The 19,251-nt window shown below is 41.4% G+C and overlaps 1 protein-coding gene across 2 annotated transcripts in view; it reads right to left on the reverse strand.

Annotated features, from left to right (window-relative positions):
- ATP11A (ATPase phospholipid transporting 11A) overlaps positions 1–19,251 on the reverse strand; it is a 413,748-nt gene that overhangs the window by 87,177 nt on the left and 307,320 nt on the right. For both annotated transcript variants that reach the window (XM_033948051.1, XM_033948052.1), the window contains exons 13-15: positions 14,405–14,578; positions 7,217–7,383; positions 1,233–1,304 (exon numbers count right to left, since the gene is read on the reverse strand). In XM_033948051.1, the coding sequence (XP_033803942.1) occupies positions 1,233–1,304; positions 7,217–7,383; positions 14,405–14,578 (413 nt within the window). The remainder of the gene's footprint in view (positions 1–1,232; positions 1,305–7,216; positions 7,384–14,404; positions 14,579–19,251) is intronic.

A 19,251-nucleotide genomic window follows, 5' to 3' on the forward strand; every position in this document is an offset into this window, starting at 1 on the left:
TAACTAGAAATTGGAAAGATTATACAAGACTTAACTATACTTTTTGGTGGAATTCTATATGTTATATTTATAAAATGGAACAAATTCTTGCTATGCAAAAAGGAAATTATAACACGTTTTAAAAAATTTGGGGGCCATTGATTGAATATTCGAATGATTAGACATTTTTTTTAAAGAATAATAATATGATATGGGATTGGGAGGGTATAATGTGTGAGATTCAAATAAAATGTTGATATGTGTGGAAGGGAAGGGGGGAGGGGGGATAATATAAGATTTAATATTATATGAATTATACAAGTGAATTGTATGAATATAGAATGATTATTGTATACTTGTTATGAGATATGAAAATGAATAAAGAATTGGAAAAAAAAAAAAAAGTCAATAAAACAATCTTTTATCAAATATCTTTCCTTGCTTTTTGCTGCATACCTGACTGTAAACCACTTAGACAACCTCCATTGATAGGTGGTACATAAATAACTTAAATAAATAAATAATGGAATTTACCATCTTCAAAAGGAAAAAAAAATTGATTATAGAACTTTCTAAAATGGTGGTGCATGATGGAACATAGTGCACAAAAGTTCATGTGCTTGGCCATTTCATACCTCATCCTTTAGCAAAACTCTAACTCCCCATTTTACTAAGCCCTACTAGAGTGTCAGACCAGCGTTGGAGCATTTAGCGCCCCAGATCGCGGAAGAAACCTCTACTGCAGCTTAGTAAAAGAGGACCCTCCTGTTTTTATCCTGTTTGGGGGTTTTTCCCCTCAAGATATTGTAAATCTTTCCTGCCCTTGACTATTCCCTTGTGTCTAATTTAGTTAATTGGTCTGCGTACATTTCCCCTGTTTTGTTTTATTGATTTTATATATTGCCCATTGTTTTTATTTATTGTAAACTGCTTTGATTTGACTTTTTGTTAAAAATGGCGATATATCAAATAAAATAACTGTAACTATTATAGAATATTCCAGTCTGAAGTTATGCTGGCTTTTACAAAGCTACAGTAGAGGTTTCTACTGTGGGCCGAGGAGGTAAATACTCTGATTCTTACAGAATTCCTATGAGCATCGGAGTATTTACCTCGCTGGCCCACGGTAGAAACCTCTACCGTGGCTTTATAAAAGGAGCCCTTAATGTACACTGTAGAATCGTGCCAAAAAACTGCACTATTTATAGTTTCATAATAAAACTTTGCAAAATGACTTCACACCAAATACTTACCTCTCAATATCATTTTCTCGATTCAAAATTTCCATGAAATTTTCTTTCATTCTCAGGTATGTAAATCCAAGTCTGCATGCAAAGAAAAAAAAAAAGAGACTTGGATAAAGCAATACAGTAGAGATACTTAGCATAATGTTACTTATGAAAAGAGTATGCATAGAGTTTACAACTTTGGCCCTCAAGAACCACAAATAGATCTGGTCATCAGGATTTCAAAGTGGGCTAATTTAAGAGTGAACTAACTCAGAATAAAAACATGAAATGAAAAAATTAACACCCCCCATCCCCTTTTATTAAGCCGCGGTAGAGGCTTCTACAATGGCCCAGAGCTCTAAACGCTCCGATGCTGCTCTGATGCTCATATAATTCTATGATGTCAGAGTAGTGTCAGAGCATTTAGCACCCTGGGCCACAGTAGAAGCATTCTTTTTTTCTGGTACTTGCACTGTGGAATGCTTTACTACTATCACTGCATGCGGAAAACTTGTACAAAGTCTTAAGGTCCAAATAAGACCTATTTTGGGATGGCATTTGAAACTGCCACCCTCATTCTTTTTGTTGATTTTCCCTGGTGATGGAGATGGCTCTGAGGCTATTGTTCTGGGTCCCAAGACTGCAATATTGATCATGCCTTTGTGTGACTGTGTGCTTTCCTGCCATTTTTATGGAGTCCCTTTTTCCTTTTACATTACATAACATTTCCAGATCACAAAACCTCTTGGATCGATGTGGTTTACAAAAAATAAGAACATGGACAGCCCCAGCGATCTACAAAATGATCATACACCCTTTTTTAATTCTCTAAAAATCTTACAAATAGGGTCGATTTTAATAACTTTCTGAACTGAATGTAAGAGCCAGATCTTGTAAATAGAGTTCATAACTCACTGTCCCAACTTGCTGCCAGATAAGCGAGTAAACGTTGATAGAATTTCTTACGAGTGCAACTTCGAATAGGCGGAAAGACAAATAAGGATGTGGTGCGTAATGGATGATTCACTTTGAACAAAGCAAACAGATCTGATAAATATTCAGGTGCCTGGCCATATAGTACCTTATAACAAAGTGTCCCAAATTTAAATAGAACACGGGCCTCAAATGGAAGCCAGTGGAGTTTTTTATAATAGGATGTGATATGATCAAATTTTTTCAGATAAAAAATCAGGTGCACTGCTACACTCTGGATTTTATGTAATCTAATTAGGTTTGTACAATGTCCAGCAAGGTGTACTGAATTACAGTAATTGAGAGTACTAAGAATCAAAGATTGGACTAAGATCCTAAATGCCACAGGATCAAAATATGATTTAATGGTATGTAATTTCCACAAAATGAAGAAACATTTTTTTAACCAATGTTGAGATAAATGCCTTCATAGACAGATTCCTATCTAAATACATACCTAAAATTTTGATTTCTGATTCAATAGGATAAGTAATTTTTATGTCAACCACTTTGACTTGTCTATGCAACTAAGGTGGTATATCAAAACTTAATAAACGATAAACAATGAGTTTAAGAAGAAACACAAAACAGCAAAATTACTTATTCAGCACTACTCTTTGAAAGGTGAGACTACATTTTAGCATAGCATTCTTTATTAAATCATGTCTCCTATTATAAGCAATGCCACGCCAAGTAAATGTCTTCAAACCTTCAATCATTTTTCACTTTCTGCTGCCTAAAAAAATACAGTTCAACAAATATTGTTTCACCAATCCACATAGCGTGCTAATAATAATAATAACTTTATTCTTTTATACCGCCATAACCAAAAAGTTCTAGGCGGTTTACACTAAAAAGATTTGGACAATCAGCGAAATACAATAATACAGTAAAAAATGCAAATATTAGTAAAATAGAATTACAGTAATAAAATTCACTAAGTAATAAACTTATCGAACAAAGTGGTCTTAATTAATTTCTGAAAACTGCAGTAGAATAACATAGCTTGCTGAATACATTTACCTAACCAAGATTGTTGCCTACCAGCTTGAAATGCTAGGGTCCTATTTAAGAAGGTCTTATATCTACACCCATTAATTTTTGGATAAGCAAATAAGTACAAGTTTCTAGTTTCTCTTGATGGTCTATGCATTGTATATGAAAGAACAATTATAAAAATATTCAAAAAGCAATTATAAACAAGAAACCACAAAGTCTTGGTTGTGTAAGGCTCCACACCCTTCATCAGAGCAAACCCAAATTAGCTCTTTTTCTAAAAACTGCCCTAAGGCCCAAAATAAATTTAATAGATTTGGATACTCCTAGATGAAGAATCAAGCTGTTTCTGTTGTATGAATTGAATTTGGAGCAAAGATTTAAACACGGTGAACTTGGAACTGTCAAAAGAATTCTGAGATGAAGTTATTTAAATGCGAAAAATATACAAGGATGTGAAGACATTTGCAAATCACAGTATATTATGGCAAATAAGGATCATCTGTTCCACCCACGATAGTCTGCCAATTGTGAAAGAACAGAGGCGTGAGCATTTTTGTAAAAAGCACCGTGAAAATGAGCAAAAGCAAAGCCTATACCTCAGCACACAAACAGTGCCCTGGCAATACAGTTATACTTATAGAGAGAAAATGTGTTAGACATCAACAAATTTCTCATTTGGATAATGTATAGCAATGACAGTTCTTATTAATGATCAGAAGACTATTCTGACTAACACTGTAATAAAGACAAAGGAGCCAAGGGGAAAAGAGCATACCAGTCAGAAGGAGATTTAACTGTCAGAATATCACATAGAAACATGATGGCAGATAAAGGCCAAATGGCCCATCTAGTCTGCCCATCCTCAGCATCCACTATCTCCTACTCTCCCTAGATTGTCCCATGCTTTCTTGAATTCAGACACAGTCTTTGTCTCCACTAACTCTACTGGGAGACTATTTAACTGCTGTTTTATTGCAACCATTTAAAGGAAGCTGCAACTTAACCATTAAAAAACAAAAGGAATTGACCCCGAAATATACACAAAGAAGAAAATACAGAGAAAACCCAAAAAACTCTGTGGAGTGACGATGTTCCTAATTGTTTCCCACGTACTCACCTTTATAGGACCCCCAGAGACCCCTGAAGAAGACTTTTTGTCGAAACGCGGACCGTGTTGGGTCCTGTATCCCTAGCGGACTAGGTCCTTTAAGGCTCTTATGTGGATGATTTATTTTTATGTGGATGGAATTATTTTATGTGGATGATTTCAGTGTACCTTTGGAACTTCGACTTTCAAATAAAGTCCATTTAGGAACATCGTCACTCCACTTAACCATTAAAAGCATGTTTTACTATATAGTTTATTCTTTTTTCTTGAAAATTTTATTTCAATTGTTTTTTTTCTATGAATATTTCATGTTGTACCTGTTTATTTTTTTAGTCTGAGCTTCATCTGTAAATTAAACACTCATAAAAGGGTGCTTGCAATGTATTAAAAGGTGTTCCAGCATGGATATGAAGATGTGTGACATGCAAGCAAAATACAGGGGGGCATTATTTTTACCACACTGACAGATGGGACCTTTCATTAAGGTCCAGAATGTTTAACAAAAAAAGGTCTGTTTATTGATACCCTAGTTAAGAATCTGTTGGTAAAAGGTTCATTTAGAATATTCATTCTATCAGTTACTTATTTCAGCAGAAACAAAAATATGTTTTAAATGTGCTTGAAAGAGACTTGGGAGTACTGGTCGACAAGTCTATTTCATCAAGCCATTCACTGACTTGATGATGAATGTGGCTGCAAATGCCACAATTGAAACCTTCAATCACAGTTATTGGTGCTGCCTTGTCACCCACCTTCCCAAATGATAGAGTGTCAGACCATAACAACTGAGCTGGAAGTTGTGCATCATCTTTCGGAGCCTGGAATAGGCATGATCAAATGACAGATCATAAAGTGTAACAGCCGCAATGAATGCTAGCCTTCCATTACTAAACTGGAAGCAGTGAAACATGGAAACAGAAAAATGAAGGCAGATAAAGACCAAATGGCCTATCTAGTCTGCCTAACCATGCTATCTACTTATGCCCTCCTCTCCCTTAGAGATCCAACGTATTTGTCCCAAGCTTTCTTGAATTCAGATTTTGTCACCACCACCTCCACTGGGAGGCAGTGCCAAGCATTCACCAGATATTGCAAAGTACTGAACCTGAACCTTAGAAAACATCTGGAAGAAACTGAAAACTTTCAGTTGTGGCCCAGGTATACACTTTCAGACATTTTCCATACACCTTAGAGCACTGAAAACTATGAATCATAATGAGATGAGTTCTACATACAAGCATCCTATACAACAGTTTAATCTTGTTCACTGCTTGCATTCCAAGAGCAATGAATGCCATGTCAGATGCATGAATGTAATCACATTCATATTTACTTTCCAGTCATAACAGAAATATACGGTATATATACAGTGGTATCTTGGTTTGTGAGCATAGTTCGTTCCAGAAGCATGCTCGTAAACCAAAGCGCTCGTATAGCAAAGTAACTTTCCCCATAGGAATTAATGAAAACGTGGACAATTTGTTCCACATCCTAAAAACTTGCCATTAGCGACGCCTCCACCGCTGCTCATGTAGCTCTGGAAACCGGAGAAGGGGCTATACTGCAGGGCACCCATGTCATAATGGTGCATGTCGTAACGGTGGTATGGGTGGTGATGGTGTGCCTTGGCTCCAGGGTGCTGGCTGCGCTTCTTGTATCGTGGCCAAGGCTGCCGTCGCCGCTAACCCTGGAAAGCACCGTTAGCCCAGTTCATTTGTGCATAACCCATGGATGCCACCACCGCCCATGCTGATCCCGGGACTTCCACGCCAGCTGCCAGCAGCCCGCCAACCTTGGTCATACGTCGAGAGCCTAGTCCGCCACTGCGTCCATGCCACCTCCAAGTTCTGCCCCTTTTGATCACACTTCCTGTTTTTGGCAGAGTAGGATGCGGCATGGGCAAGGTGGTGGTGTCCGCTGGTGGTAAGGATTTGGAGGTGGGCCGCACTCGCTTATCGAGTCAATACTCTTTTGCGAGTTAAAGTTTGCTCAAGTGTTTTGCTCGTCTAGCAAGGGTTTGGGGGTGGACTGTGCTCTTTGGTGGTGTCCGCTGGAGGTAAGGGTTTGGGGATGGGCCACGCTCGCTTATCGCATCAACACTTGTTTTGTGAGTTAATGTTTGCTCAAGTGTTTTGCTCGTCTTGCAAAACACTCGCAAACTGAGGTATAGTAATGAGATGAAAACATCACTATTCACACACTTTTCTTATTTTCCATCATGACCAGTTTTAATACAGTTGCATTGTCTTCCTATTTTATGGTGGATATATTTTAAACTTATGGACTTGACTTTTAAAGCTTTAAATGATGAGACTCCAAAATGTATAGCTGCCATCTTGAAGCTTGAAGATCTACGCCCATACACAAAGCCCAAGAACTATGGATAAAGGCCTCTTTAAGGTTAGTATCGGATATTATTTAATGACCCCCCCCCCCCCCCTTTAACTAAGCTTCAGTAGAGGTTTCTACCTTGGTCCAGAGCAATAAATGCTATGACACTGCTCTGAAGCTCATAGGAATTCTGTAAGCGTCAAAGCAGCATTGGAGCATTTAGCGCTCTGGGCCGTGGAAGAAACCTTTACCGTGGCTTAGTAAAAAGGGGGATGGGAGTGTTTTATGTTGTAAAATTGTATTGCATTGCTTTTGTATTTTATTATGTTTTTTTTTGTAAGCTGCCTAAAATTGTAGACAGTGTGGGATATAAAAATGTATTTATTGAAAACAATTTCTACACCATCTACCTACAAGAAACATAAGTAATACAATATACAGTATATGAATTAAAATATATATAAAATAAGGCAAATATGAGAGAACTATGCAATGTTAGATCAACAATCTGGATAAGAACCACTGATAAACAAACAACACTTGCATCATTAGAGAATTCACAAAGTTCAGATACTGATATGTTAAATATGAGTAATACCTCTGTATCCCCTCCACTAAAGCTACTTCATCAGGGGATGATGAAATGTATATACAAGGTTTTCCTGACTGCTGGTTTGTTTTCTTTGGTCCATCTACCAGGTCATCATCTTTCACTTGGACAGTGTGGCAAAGGCACAAGGCACGGAAAAAGAGCTCTTCTCTTTCCTAGTCAAAAAACAAGCACATAATAACCATATGAAGCATTCATTTTCTGTTTCTTATAAGGACATGGAAACACCAGTACAGGGAGACTATACATGAAAAAAGAAATGGGGAAAGCTGTGTTATTCTACAAAACAGAACCAAATTCTAAGGTAAAGGGTAGAGGTGTTAGATTTGTCACAGCAAAGAGTGAAATTAACCCCTTCCTTTTTACTAAGCCACGGTAGAGATTTCTACCACAGTCCAAAGTGCTAAATGCTCCGATGTTGCACCAATGGCTTAGAAAAAGGGATCTCAAAGTCCCTCCTTGAGGGCTGCAATCCAGTTGGGTTTTCGGGATTTCCCCAATGAATATGCATTGAAAGCAGTGCATGCACATAGATCTCATGCATATTCATTGGGGAAATCTTGAAAACCCGACTGGGGCCCTCAAGGAGGAACTTTGAGACCCCTGGCTTAGAACCATGGCTTAGTAAAAGGCTTATTTATTAAGGGCTCCTTTTTACAAAGCCATGATAGCGATTCCCGTATGGCAAATGTCACGCAGCCCATTCAATTCCAATAGACTGTATTGCATTTTCCATGTCAAGGCTTGCTACTGTGGCTTTGTAAAAATCTAAACTACATTTTCACTTTTCATATATTCACAGTAGCAGACTTTAAAAGCGTAACTAATTTAACAAGATTTTACCATCTGAAATAAAAACATTTACCATTCTCAGCATTTGTGCACTGAGCTCAGTAATACCTCTTTGTAATGCAGGCTAGAAAATTTTCTTTGACATTAAAAACCTGCAAAAGTGCACTATGAGGACCTCTATTGATTAATGCTCTCAGAGCTGCAGTAAAAAGTGGCATTAGCATGCCCTTGCGTAGGTCTTGGACTTGGACAATCAAAAAAACAGGTCATCCAAGTACCAATAATCAAAACTTGTATCTAAAACCAGCTTAGGCCTTTTCACTGTATGCCTAGAGCAAAAAGGGTATTTTTTTGATGAGTGGATAGGGTGGGAGGTGGGCTGACCTAGACTTAAGTCATCTGGCAGCCATAATCAAAAAAGTTTGACAAGTTGCCAGACGGAACTTATGTTTTGATTTAGACCAAGTCAAAACAGGTATATGTTACAAATCAGGCCACTGAGCTGGTTGCTGCTGCCACGATCAGCTCAGCAGCCCAGGCAACCTGTCCCCCCCGCACCCATAATGATCGCGGCAGGAGAGATGCTCAATCTGTCCTGCTGCGATTCAACGAACCCTCCCCGAAAGTTCCACACACAATAGATTGCGCTCTTGACCGGCAGGAGGGATGCCCAATCTCTCCTGTCGGACTAACTCCCGCACGAGGTTCGGTGGGGGGTTGTCCGGCAGAAGGGACTGGGCATTCCTCCTGCTGGTGAAGAGCACAATCATGCGGGGGGGGGGGAGGTTCTGGGGGGGCATGTCTGGCAGGAGAGATTAGGCATCTCTCCTTCTGGGAAACATTTTTTTTTTTGGGGGGGGGTCACGCTGGTTTCAGGCAGGATGGACTGGGCATCCCTCCTGCTGTGATCGTTGGGGGGGAGGGGGGAGATGGTTCCAGGATTCTCTAACCAGCATTGTTTATGACAGATGCCGGTTAGAGAATCATGCTTTTAGGCGAAGGACTTGGACAATTTTTTGGTCGGGAATGTGTTCTAAACATATATATAGTGGTAGTCTGGGTGATTAAACTGCTGAACGTACAGGTAGGCCATTCTATTTAAAAAAAAAAAATCTTATGGACGTTTTTTTCAAAAATGGACATTTCCCTGCTGCCTACTTTGTGCGCCTAGGGACTTAGGCCAAAAGGAGACTTAGATGTTGTTTTTGATTATGCCCCTCTAAGGCTATTTTTACTGCAGCAGTAAAATTGCTTTTTTTTTTTGTATTAAAGGCCATGCACTAATGTTGCCATTAGCGTGCAACCATTAAAAGAAACTTAGCACATGAGCAGTTACCACCACCCATTCTGAGGGTGGTAATGACACATATAATAATCTTGCACTAATCTGTTAACATGTGGTAATATAGATGTGCTAAATGATCAGTGCAGGTACACCCTCCCTCCGCTCTCACCAACAAAAAATAGAAAATTTTTAGCACATGTGTAGCGTGCACACATTTGGAACTTACCACAGAATGCCTGAGCACATTCTGGGGTAAACCCTTTTAAGCTGCAGTTAAGTGTGCAGTAGCACTAATTGCAGCTTAGTTAAAAGACCCCCCCTTTTACAAAAACCATAGCATCAGAGCTGTTATCGCCATGGCTTGTGCTAAAAATCGCATTTACAGTTTTGTAAAAAAAAGGGGGGGAGTTTATGTGAGTAGGTCTTGTCAGTTTTTTCTATACTTACATGTACGTACACATGTTATAATGGTCAATTTAAGTGCCAAAGATCGTTTTTATTTTGTTTGATTTTTAATGTTTATTTTGGGCAGTAAGCTTAAGGGAAATATTTTTATCTTTATTTTTTCTTTTTTCAAATAGACATCATCCATAAGTTGTTGGTTTTTTTTCTTCACTAGTATATGTATAATAGTTAAGGGCAATTTTAAACAAAATCTTTGCATTTATTTTCAAAGTGGAAGTACGTACATATGCTCACATTGAAAACTGCTGAAGGAAAAAAAGGATCTGCAAAAATCTGCACCTTCTTTTTTCTGTGGGTGTACTTTTTTATTTTATCAAAATTTGGTATATAATTTTAAAATATCCCAAATTATGAGCTCCTTTTATAAAGCTGTGCTAGCAATTCCCATGTAGCAAATCTGATGAAGCCCGTTTAATTCCTATGGGCTTCTTTCATTTGCTGTGTGGGAATTGCTATCACAGCTTTGTAAAAGGAGCCTTATATGTGTTCCTTCTCCTTCAACCCAACTCCATTCCAGAAATATCTCCACTACGATTCTGGATCAAGTATGCATGTTGTAGAAATACTATGAAAATCTCAGCACTTAATTTTCCTAAATGGAGGCTATTGCATAATTCAGTCCGTTCATGCAAGAAATTGTCTTACAAGTGTGCCTCACTCCATTTTAACTTCCTTTGTTCAGAATTTTATAATTTTCATCGATCCTCAGAGGGCCACCACGCACTCAATTGTGTTTCATAGTGCGGGGCTTTATGCACCCTTTCGTCACTGGACCTAAGTTTTAAGTTTAGTGTAACATACGTTTTAATGTTGTGACTAAAGTATAGGTATACTAAAAGTACTTAGCTTTTTTGGTTGACGCTAGTCGGGAGGGTAGAAACAATAGTATCCAACATGTTTCGCCCGTCTGTCTCACAGGGCTTTATCAAGGCTCCCTCTCCCGTTAAGTAACCACATTCACCAACCACTGCGTCATCGAGACAAACACAAGACAAACACAAAGGGCCTTCAAGTTCCGGGCCACCCTACTTTAATTATGGACCCGACATGAGTGTTTTGGTTTTTCCACCTGCATCAGGGGTCAGAAAGTCTTGTAGTTCAGTATAAAAGATCAAAATACTGAAGTCACAATGAAAAACTTTGCCCAAACTGGTGGGAAAGAAATGCACTCAGTCTAAGGTTGATCTGGTGCCACAAAGAGCTAAGCTACAGGCATAGATTCTGCTGTGTAATTCAGACCTTAGAAATCTGCCCGGCATCAGCCTTAGTTCCTCACAGCCAGAGTCACTGTCTAACCACCACTTAACACATCATCACACATGCAGTCATTTAAGTTTTGTTATTTTATACCATCCATTTTCTAATTAGGGCTCCTCTATCCATCTTGTACCTATCATCATTTTTTTCTCCTCCACTTCCCTCAAAAAAGCATTCCAGGCATCAACCACTCTCTCCATAAAAACATTTCCTGACATTACTCCTAAGTCTAACACATTGCAACCTCAATTCATGTCCTTGAGTTTTACTATTTCCTGTATCTGGAAAAGATTTGTTTCTATATTAATACTTTTCAAGTATTTGGGTTATATAGCAGGTATATAACATTGAAAGACAAGATACAAAAACAATATGCTGTGGTGCAACTGGCCCCACTCTTAACTTAAAGTTCCTGGTGTTGATATTCAAAGCAATTTAACTGTCCAGAAATGGCACCTAGCTGGTTAAATCGCCTGTTTGGGACTAGCCACTAATTTTCAGTGGCACTTAACCAATTAGTGCCACTGAAAATAGCTGGTTAGAAAGAAAGCTTAAAACCGGCTATTTTAGGGTTGTTCTAGCGGCGGAGTCGGCATTTGGCCGTTTAAGTGCTGATCTTCAGAACTGGACAGATTAATCGCATACATACCACTGCATAAAAGTCAGTCCTATCTTTATGTGGGTATGAAGGTATGGCCCAGTGGTTAGAGTTTTTGTCTCAGCACTCTGAGGTTGCAAGTTCAATCCCCAACTGCTCCTTGTGACTTTGGGCAAGTCATTAAACACTTCATTGCCCCAGGTACAAAATAAGTACCTGTCTAAAATATGTAAACCACTTTGACTGTAGCCACAGAAAAGGCAATATATCTAGTCCCATCCTCTTTATCCTTTAACCCAGAGCCAGTGAAATGCTGAATATTGCACTTAGCCGGCTATGCTTTGGCCAGTTCCACAAACCCAGAAATTGAATGCCAAAGTTCAGAAATTTCCGGGCATAACGCCAGAGGCAGTCAGCAAAATGATGAGTGCCACTGGCTGAATACCAGGCCCTCTATGTCTCATCTGTCCATTGAATTAGATTAAAAGCTTTGAGAAGCTAGGATTGCCTGTGAAGTGCTACGCATGCACGTTAGCTCTATACAAATGCTACTGCTATTACTAACACTGCCTTCATTCACATTTTGATAGTAGTAACTACAGAATAGAGAATGACACGGTGACGGTTTACCCGCGGCCACCGCATTTAAGCCGCGGGTCACCGCCGAAAACGGGGAAGAAAACTAGCAGTCGCTGCGGTGATGGGGACAAGGCCATTCACCGACCGCGGAAACGGTGAACAGGTTTGTCCCCGCGGGCCAATGTACCCCCTTCTAGGAACCGCTATTTACCTGTGTTTCACCGTGCTCCTCATTTGTCAGATCAACCCTTCCTGCCAATCGCAGCAGAAGGGTACCCAACCCCTCCTGCCGGTCCTCCCAATGGCCTCCCCTAAGATCGCCGGCAGGAGGGTACCCAACCCCTCCTGCTGGACCCCCCCCCAACGAACCCTCCCACCCCGGAACCCCCTTAGTCTTACTTTCCAAGTTGGACCGGACAGCTCCTCGCTCGTCTGGCCAGCAGGCCTGCCTCCGTCCAAATGAGGCGGGCCCGCCCCTCCCCTCCCCTGCCTAACCCACAGGATCCTAGGGCCTGATTGGCCCAAGCACCTAAGGCCCCTCCTATAGCGGGAGTGGCTTTAGGTGCCTAGACCAATCAGGCCCTAGGATCCTGTGGGTTGGGCAGGGTAGGGGCGGGCCCGCCTCATTTGGACGGAGGCAAGCCTGCTGGCCATACGTGTGAGGAGCCGTCCGGTCCAACTTGGAAAGTAAGACTAAGGGGGTTCCGGGGTGGGAGGGTTCGTTGGGGGGGGGAGTCCAGCAGGAGGGGTTGGGTACCCTCCTGCCGGCGATCTTAGGGGAGGCCATTGGGAGGACCGGCAGGAGGGGTTGGGTACCCTTCTGCTGCGATTGTCGGGAGGGCCGTTGGGGGGGTCTACAGGAGGGGTTGGGTGCCCTCCTGCCGTGATCGCTGGGGGGAGGGGAGACTTGCAGCACTGCTTATACAGCGACTCTGGCTGTGGGGAACTACAGTAAGGCCAGTGTTGAACAGACTTCTATGGTCTTTGTTCCATGTGTGGTAAGACAGATTAGGATGTGTTAGATAGGGCTTCAACAGCAATTTCAGTAGTTGGAACATTAGAACAAAGTCAGGCAGATTTCTACAGTGTGTGTCTCATGTATGGCAAGACAGATTAGAATATGCTTCAATGGCAACTCCAGTAGTTGAGACTTAAAGAGAACACCAAGCAGACTTCTACGCTCTGTGTCCCTTCATGGGTTCTAATTTTGGCCATTGGGGTTCCTTGGAATAATTGTACCTAAAGGGAGGCCCTACATTCTTTGGGCTAAAGTACTTTCGGAAACCCTTTTGGCCCAAATGAGGTGTATGGGATGGGAGCTTGGGGTTTGAAGGAGCTCAGTAAGATCTCTAGTAAAGAGGTGGGACTTTGTAAGCATTTAAAGTACATGTCGTGTTTGTTTTTGCATTGCTAGCCCCAGGGGTGGTGGAAGATTAGTGATTGAAAAACTGTATGAAAAATAACTATTTTAAATTTAGTGATCAAAATGTGTCAGTTTTGAGAATTTATATTAATTAATTTTTTCTCTGCGTGTTTTGTTTTTGTATAGTTATTAACTAATATTTAACTAAGTTTTAAAGTTTTAAAGAATGTTTCCTTTATACGTAAATAAAGAAAAGTGAATGGGATTGCAGTGGCGGTGACGGGGCGGTGAATGGGGTGGCAGTGGCGGTGACGGGGCGGTGAAGAGGATGGTGAGACGGGGACGGGGCGGTGACGGGGATGGTGAGACGGGGACGGGGCGGTGACGGGGATGGTGAGACGGGGACGGGGCGGTGACGGGAACCAATTTTTTCACCGTGTCATTCTCTACTACAGAACAGCCCTACACATACAGAACTCATTTCCATCAGGCATGTCTGCTTAAATAAGGTTAATAAAGCATCAAGAAATTACATTTACAATACTGTTACTAGTGCTTAGCTTTCTACAGAAGGAAGGCTTTCCATCAGTATGACCATTTGTATTTATTTAGGCCCTCTTTTATCAGGCCATGTTAAGGTTTTTTAGTGCTGGCCACTATGGTAAAAGCTCCGACACTCTTAGGAATTCTGAGCATCAGAGCTATTACCACAGCAGCCAGCAATAAAAAGCTGTAATGTGGCTTGATAAAAAGGGGGCTAAATAAATACGAATGGTCATACTGATGACCTATTACAATTACAGTTTAGAGAAATAAAAATAGGGAGGTAGGGTATACTTTTCCGCTTCCCCCAGGAGAAGAATCAATCATGTCGATCCCCGAACAGTTGTGCAGTATCTGGCCGTTGCAGATGACATGAGGCACGTAGATATGCCCTTCAATGCAGCACTCGATGAATTCCATGTTGTTCTCTGTTAAGGTTCCTGTTTTATCAGTGAAAATATACTCAACCTGTCAAGAAGAAAAAATATCATATAAGGAAGAAATAGGATTCATGCACAGCTGTAGGTGGATTCTGTAAACTAACACAGCTACTTTATTCATACATAGATTCTGGAAATTAGTTTCAGTATATTATACATACGAGTACATGCACATACATTTCCATAACTTTTTTTAATGTAAGAGAGCAGAGTAACAAGGGAACAGTCATTAGGGTTCTCCCTACTTCTCAGCTAATGGTGATTTCTTAGCCCTGTGGCAGAGTTCCTGTTACGCATGTAACCTTCTGACTCCACAAGTCCTAATGTAAGTCAAATATTGCAGCCTGTTTTTATGGCAGACCTCCACCCAGTGCAATTCATTTTTATTCTAAGTGGTTTCAGAAACAAGCATTAGCACGCAGAGTTTTGAAAACTCCTTCCACTCAACAAATAAAACAAATCTTAAATCAAAATACAGCAAGGCACCGGGATTTGGATCTGTCTCAGCCTTGATGGAACATTTCTCAAGATAGTTGTACTTTCTTAACTGAGCCTCACCCCATGAAAAGAGAAGCACAAATTCATAAAACTTCAGCAGCAAAGGGCTGTTTTGGCCTACCCATTTTAGTCTCATCAGTGCCTACTTGCTGTTTTGTCACTGCTTTTGTTGTCATGCTCCTCATTAAGCCACAAATTTCTTTATGCTTCTATCTAATTTCTGCTTGAATTTTGTCAGTGTTCTGTTCCACCTGTCCTCCATCCTCTCAATAGACAAGCATTTTCTCACATTTCTTTTCAGTTTCTCACTCTTCAAAGTTTCATATGACAATCTTTTATTCTTAAACTTTTCATTCTATGTAAAAAAAAAAAAAAAAAGCTATATATATTTGAATATTTGTATTATGTCTTGCCCCATTTTTCCTTTTGCTTTACACTGGGGGGGAGATGAACAGAACTCCAGTGCAGTAGAGAACAGCACTGGAAAACACCAGTTGGATCACCAATTTTAATTTAGGGACCAATGCTCAACATTAACAGCATGCAAATTATATGCATGCTGTTAGTGTTGAGCATTGGTCGGTAAAGGGGGCTGGAATATTCCTGGTGCATGCTCACAAGAGCTGTGTGGTAGACAAAACTCTTGTGCACATATCCAGTGAATTGGGGGGAGGGGGATGCCTGGCTAAACAGATAGGCAGTCAGAGCTAAGCAGTGATCATCCCCTGCGCAGGGCTGGGCATGGCCATGCAGCTCTGAAGGATTTGGATGCCTGGAAACCTCAGGAACGGAGCCCAGAGAAACCCACATGCAGGATGAGACTCAGGTCCTCACAGCCTGAGGACATTGAAAAGCTGGTTCCTGAGGAAGGAGATGAATTAATGGAGGACAATTCATCAGAGGCTATGGAACTAGGTGATGTACCTGAACAAATACTTACAGAAAATATGGAAATAAGTTAAAGCTGTTTTGTTGCCCTAGCCAAGAGGAAGTTTTGTAACTGGAAGTTTTGCTACGCAGTCTGTTGTGGCAAAGGTCTTGAAAGTTTGAGACTGTAGGTGAAGCTAAAAAAGCTAAGAATTTTCTGGAACTTGTAAGAAGGGAAAGTTTAAGCATTTTAAAACTTTCTGGGGGGTTTTTGGTGCACCCAAGATGGCAGCAGCTATAGGCAAAGGCAGTGCACTGAGTCTCTGCTGGAGGTAAGCAGACTCCAAGACTATTTGGGGTGTTTGGAAACTGCCATTGCCCTGTTGGGTTTATTTTCTTGATTCTGCTGAGGAGATAAAGAGTTTGGGGGCTTGGGTTTGCCCGTCATCATTGATGGGGATTAGTGGGCTGCATTTTGGAGTTTTTCCAAGTGCCTAATTTTGGCAGATCCACCAATCTCTCTCTTCTAGCGCATTAAGAGAAAGGAAAGGATTCTTAGTGCCTCGATGAAAACACCCTATTTGATTCTTGTTGTTGAAAACAATTTGGAACTTACCAGTAGGATTGGGTGAGAACTCTGTGTTTGGCCTGCTCAGACAGGCAAGAGAAACTTTGTGGGGTTTTTTTTTTTTTTGCTTGCTGTTTTTCAAACTATGACCTATTTTGATTCCCTGACAATCTGGAAAGGGAAATAAAAGAAACTTTGAAAGCTTACCTGTTTTGTTGTGCCATTCTATTATATTTTATGGTAAGCCCACCAGTACAAGGTCTTCCTCCCATTTGGGGAAGCATGCCAGGGCCTATTTTGTTGTCATGTGCTGGTCTCTGCTGTAGTCCAAGTGACGGCATGACCAGCAAAAATATTAAATGTGGGAGCACTTACCCTCTTATTTAGGAGGTGCTAATGCTCCTGTGTTAAGTCTACGTTAATCTGTAAGCATGTAATAAACATGCTAGCTGGTTAGTGCTTCCATGCCCACTTTCCACCCAAGACCCACTCCCTAAAAAAATATATATTTTAAAAATAGTTTGCGCATGTTTACCGTAAACAAGGAAATTTCATTCAGGCTCAGTACACCTTAGTAAAAGGGCTCCAATACATTCACAGAATTTTACATCCTTTTCATTTGCTTTTGGCCCATCACCCTCACCTTCTGGTTTGATGTGAAGACTGAACAGAAGTAATTATTCAAAATATCTGGTTTCTCCTCTTCACTAATCCCATCCTCCTGATTCAATCTATTTCCTATCTTGTCTCTCTTTTCATTTATGAGTAAAAGAAGTTTTATTCCTTGCCTTGCTGTTACTGATTGGGCAAAAGGTACCTAAAGGTTTTTCTTCTTTATTATATTTTTTAGCAGCCTTGATTTTTGTATAAAAATGTGTGCTTCCTTCTGTTTTGCTTACATTTTACTTGTGGGCACAGTACCAGTTCTACTCCACACATCACTCAGTGCTTTAACACAGTGAAGGGTTAAAGCAGACCGAGGATTTCTCCTTGAGAGCCCAGGAACACAGAATAAACACAGTTTCAGAAACCATAAGAAAAGTGGAGTCATCCAAGACCTGAATGGAGAAAGCAATCTTAAGACCAAATCCAGTGCCTCTACCTCCCCAACAGATTCCATCATTTGCCCACGTAGAACTTTGTTGAGAGACATGTACAATTATTTTTTCCTCGATTCTAGTCCACATCTCTAGTCCACATCTTGTAAAGATGACATTTCCAAATACTGTAGTACCTTCCCTCTTCATTCTCAACACTGGATATCTATGGCCAAATCTCTGTCTAGTTCCTCTGTCTGAGATGGAGGACTAGATATACCATCCATGTAGATTTAGTGGCAATCTTCTTTCTTAAGTGGTTGTCTTTGCTTCCACCTTTCCACATGCTCCAGCATTTCAGCCACTTTGATATTATTCTTGACAATAGCTGCTGATCCCCCTCTTCAGACTAAGTAAAAAAAAAAAAAAAATAGTCCTAGTGAAGCTGGATCCTCTAGAGCAGGGATCTCAAAGTCCCTCCTTGAGGGCCAGAATCCAGTCGGGGTTTCAGGATTTCCCCAATGAATATGCATTGAAAGCAGTGCATGCACATAGATCTCATGCATATTCATTGGGGAAATCCTGAAACCCCGACTGGATTGTGGCCCTCAAGGAGGGACTTTGAGACCCCTGCTCTAGAGTAGTGTCCTGCAAACTTGCTCGAGCTGTGGCACACTAAGGGTTCCTTTTACTAAGCTGCGATAGCGTTTTTAGCATGCGCAGAATTTTAGCGCGTGCTAAACCCACGCTACGCAGCTAGAACTAACGCCAGCTCAATGCTGGCATTAGCGTCTAGCGCGCACGGAAATTCTGCGTGCACTAAAACCGCTATCACAGCCTTAAATGTAATGGCTGTGGCTCAAGGCATCCAGAAATGCATGGACATCACCATGATGACATCACATGCATGCACATTGTCATCATATCGACATCCGTGCATGTGCGAAGGCCCTCCAGATGGGCCCTGAAACACCAGTGGGGGAGCCAGCAAAGAAGAGGGCCAGAGAGGAGAGGCACTGGTGCCAGCTGATTGCCTACAGGATGTGCATCTCGCTACAAGTGGCACATCCTATAGGCAGTCAGCTGGCACCGGTAGTTCCTCTTCCCCAGTGTGGCATGGCACACCTGAAATCTCAGGAGGCACACAGTTTGAGGATACACTGCTCTAGAGGCAATACAGTGGTACCTTGGATTACGAGCATAATCCGTTCCAGGAGCATGCTCTTAATCCAAAATGCTCGTTTATCAAAACAAAGTTCCCCATAGAAAATAGTAGGAACAGCAACGATTCGTTCTAGAACCCGGGGTCTGAACCTGTCAGGTGCCAGTTGCTGCAGCGCCGTCTCCTCCGTCGTTCATCTGAAGAAGAACCCCACAGTGCCGCTTCAGAGGGATGTCTCCTCCATCCGCTGGTCAGCCCTCCACTTTGGATGCCCCCCGCATGCTGGAGAGCCCCCACCCGAGCCCACACAGCCCAGCGCCGCCCCACCCGCACGCTGCGCACAACGCCGATGATTGACGCTGTGCGCGTCACACACAACATGCAGGTGGGACAGCACCCGGCCGCGCAGGCCCAGACAGAGGTCCTCCAATCTGCGGAAGGCACCCGATGTAGAAGGCTGGCCGGAATCCGGAAGAGGAATCCCCCGAAGCGGTGCTTCCTGGACTGTAAGTGCTCATTGATCGGGGCAGTGCTCGGTTTGCGAGTCAAAAGTTTGCTGAGTGTTTTGC

Source organism: Geotrypetes seraphini, chromosome 6 (genome assembly GCF_902459505.1).
Source record: "Geotrypetes seraphini chromosome 6, aGeoSer1.1, whole genome shotgun sequence".
Taxonomy (NCBI): Eukaryota; Metazoa; Chordata; class Amphibia; order Gymnophiona; family Dermophiidae; genus Geotrypetes; species Geotrypetes seraphini.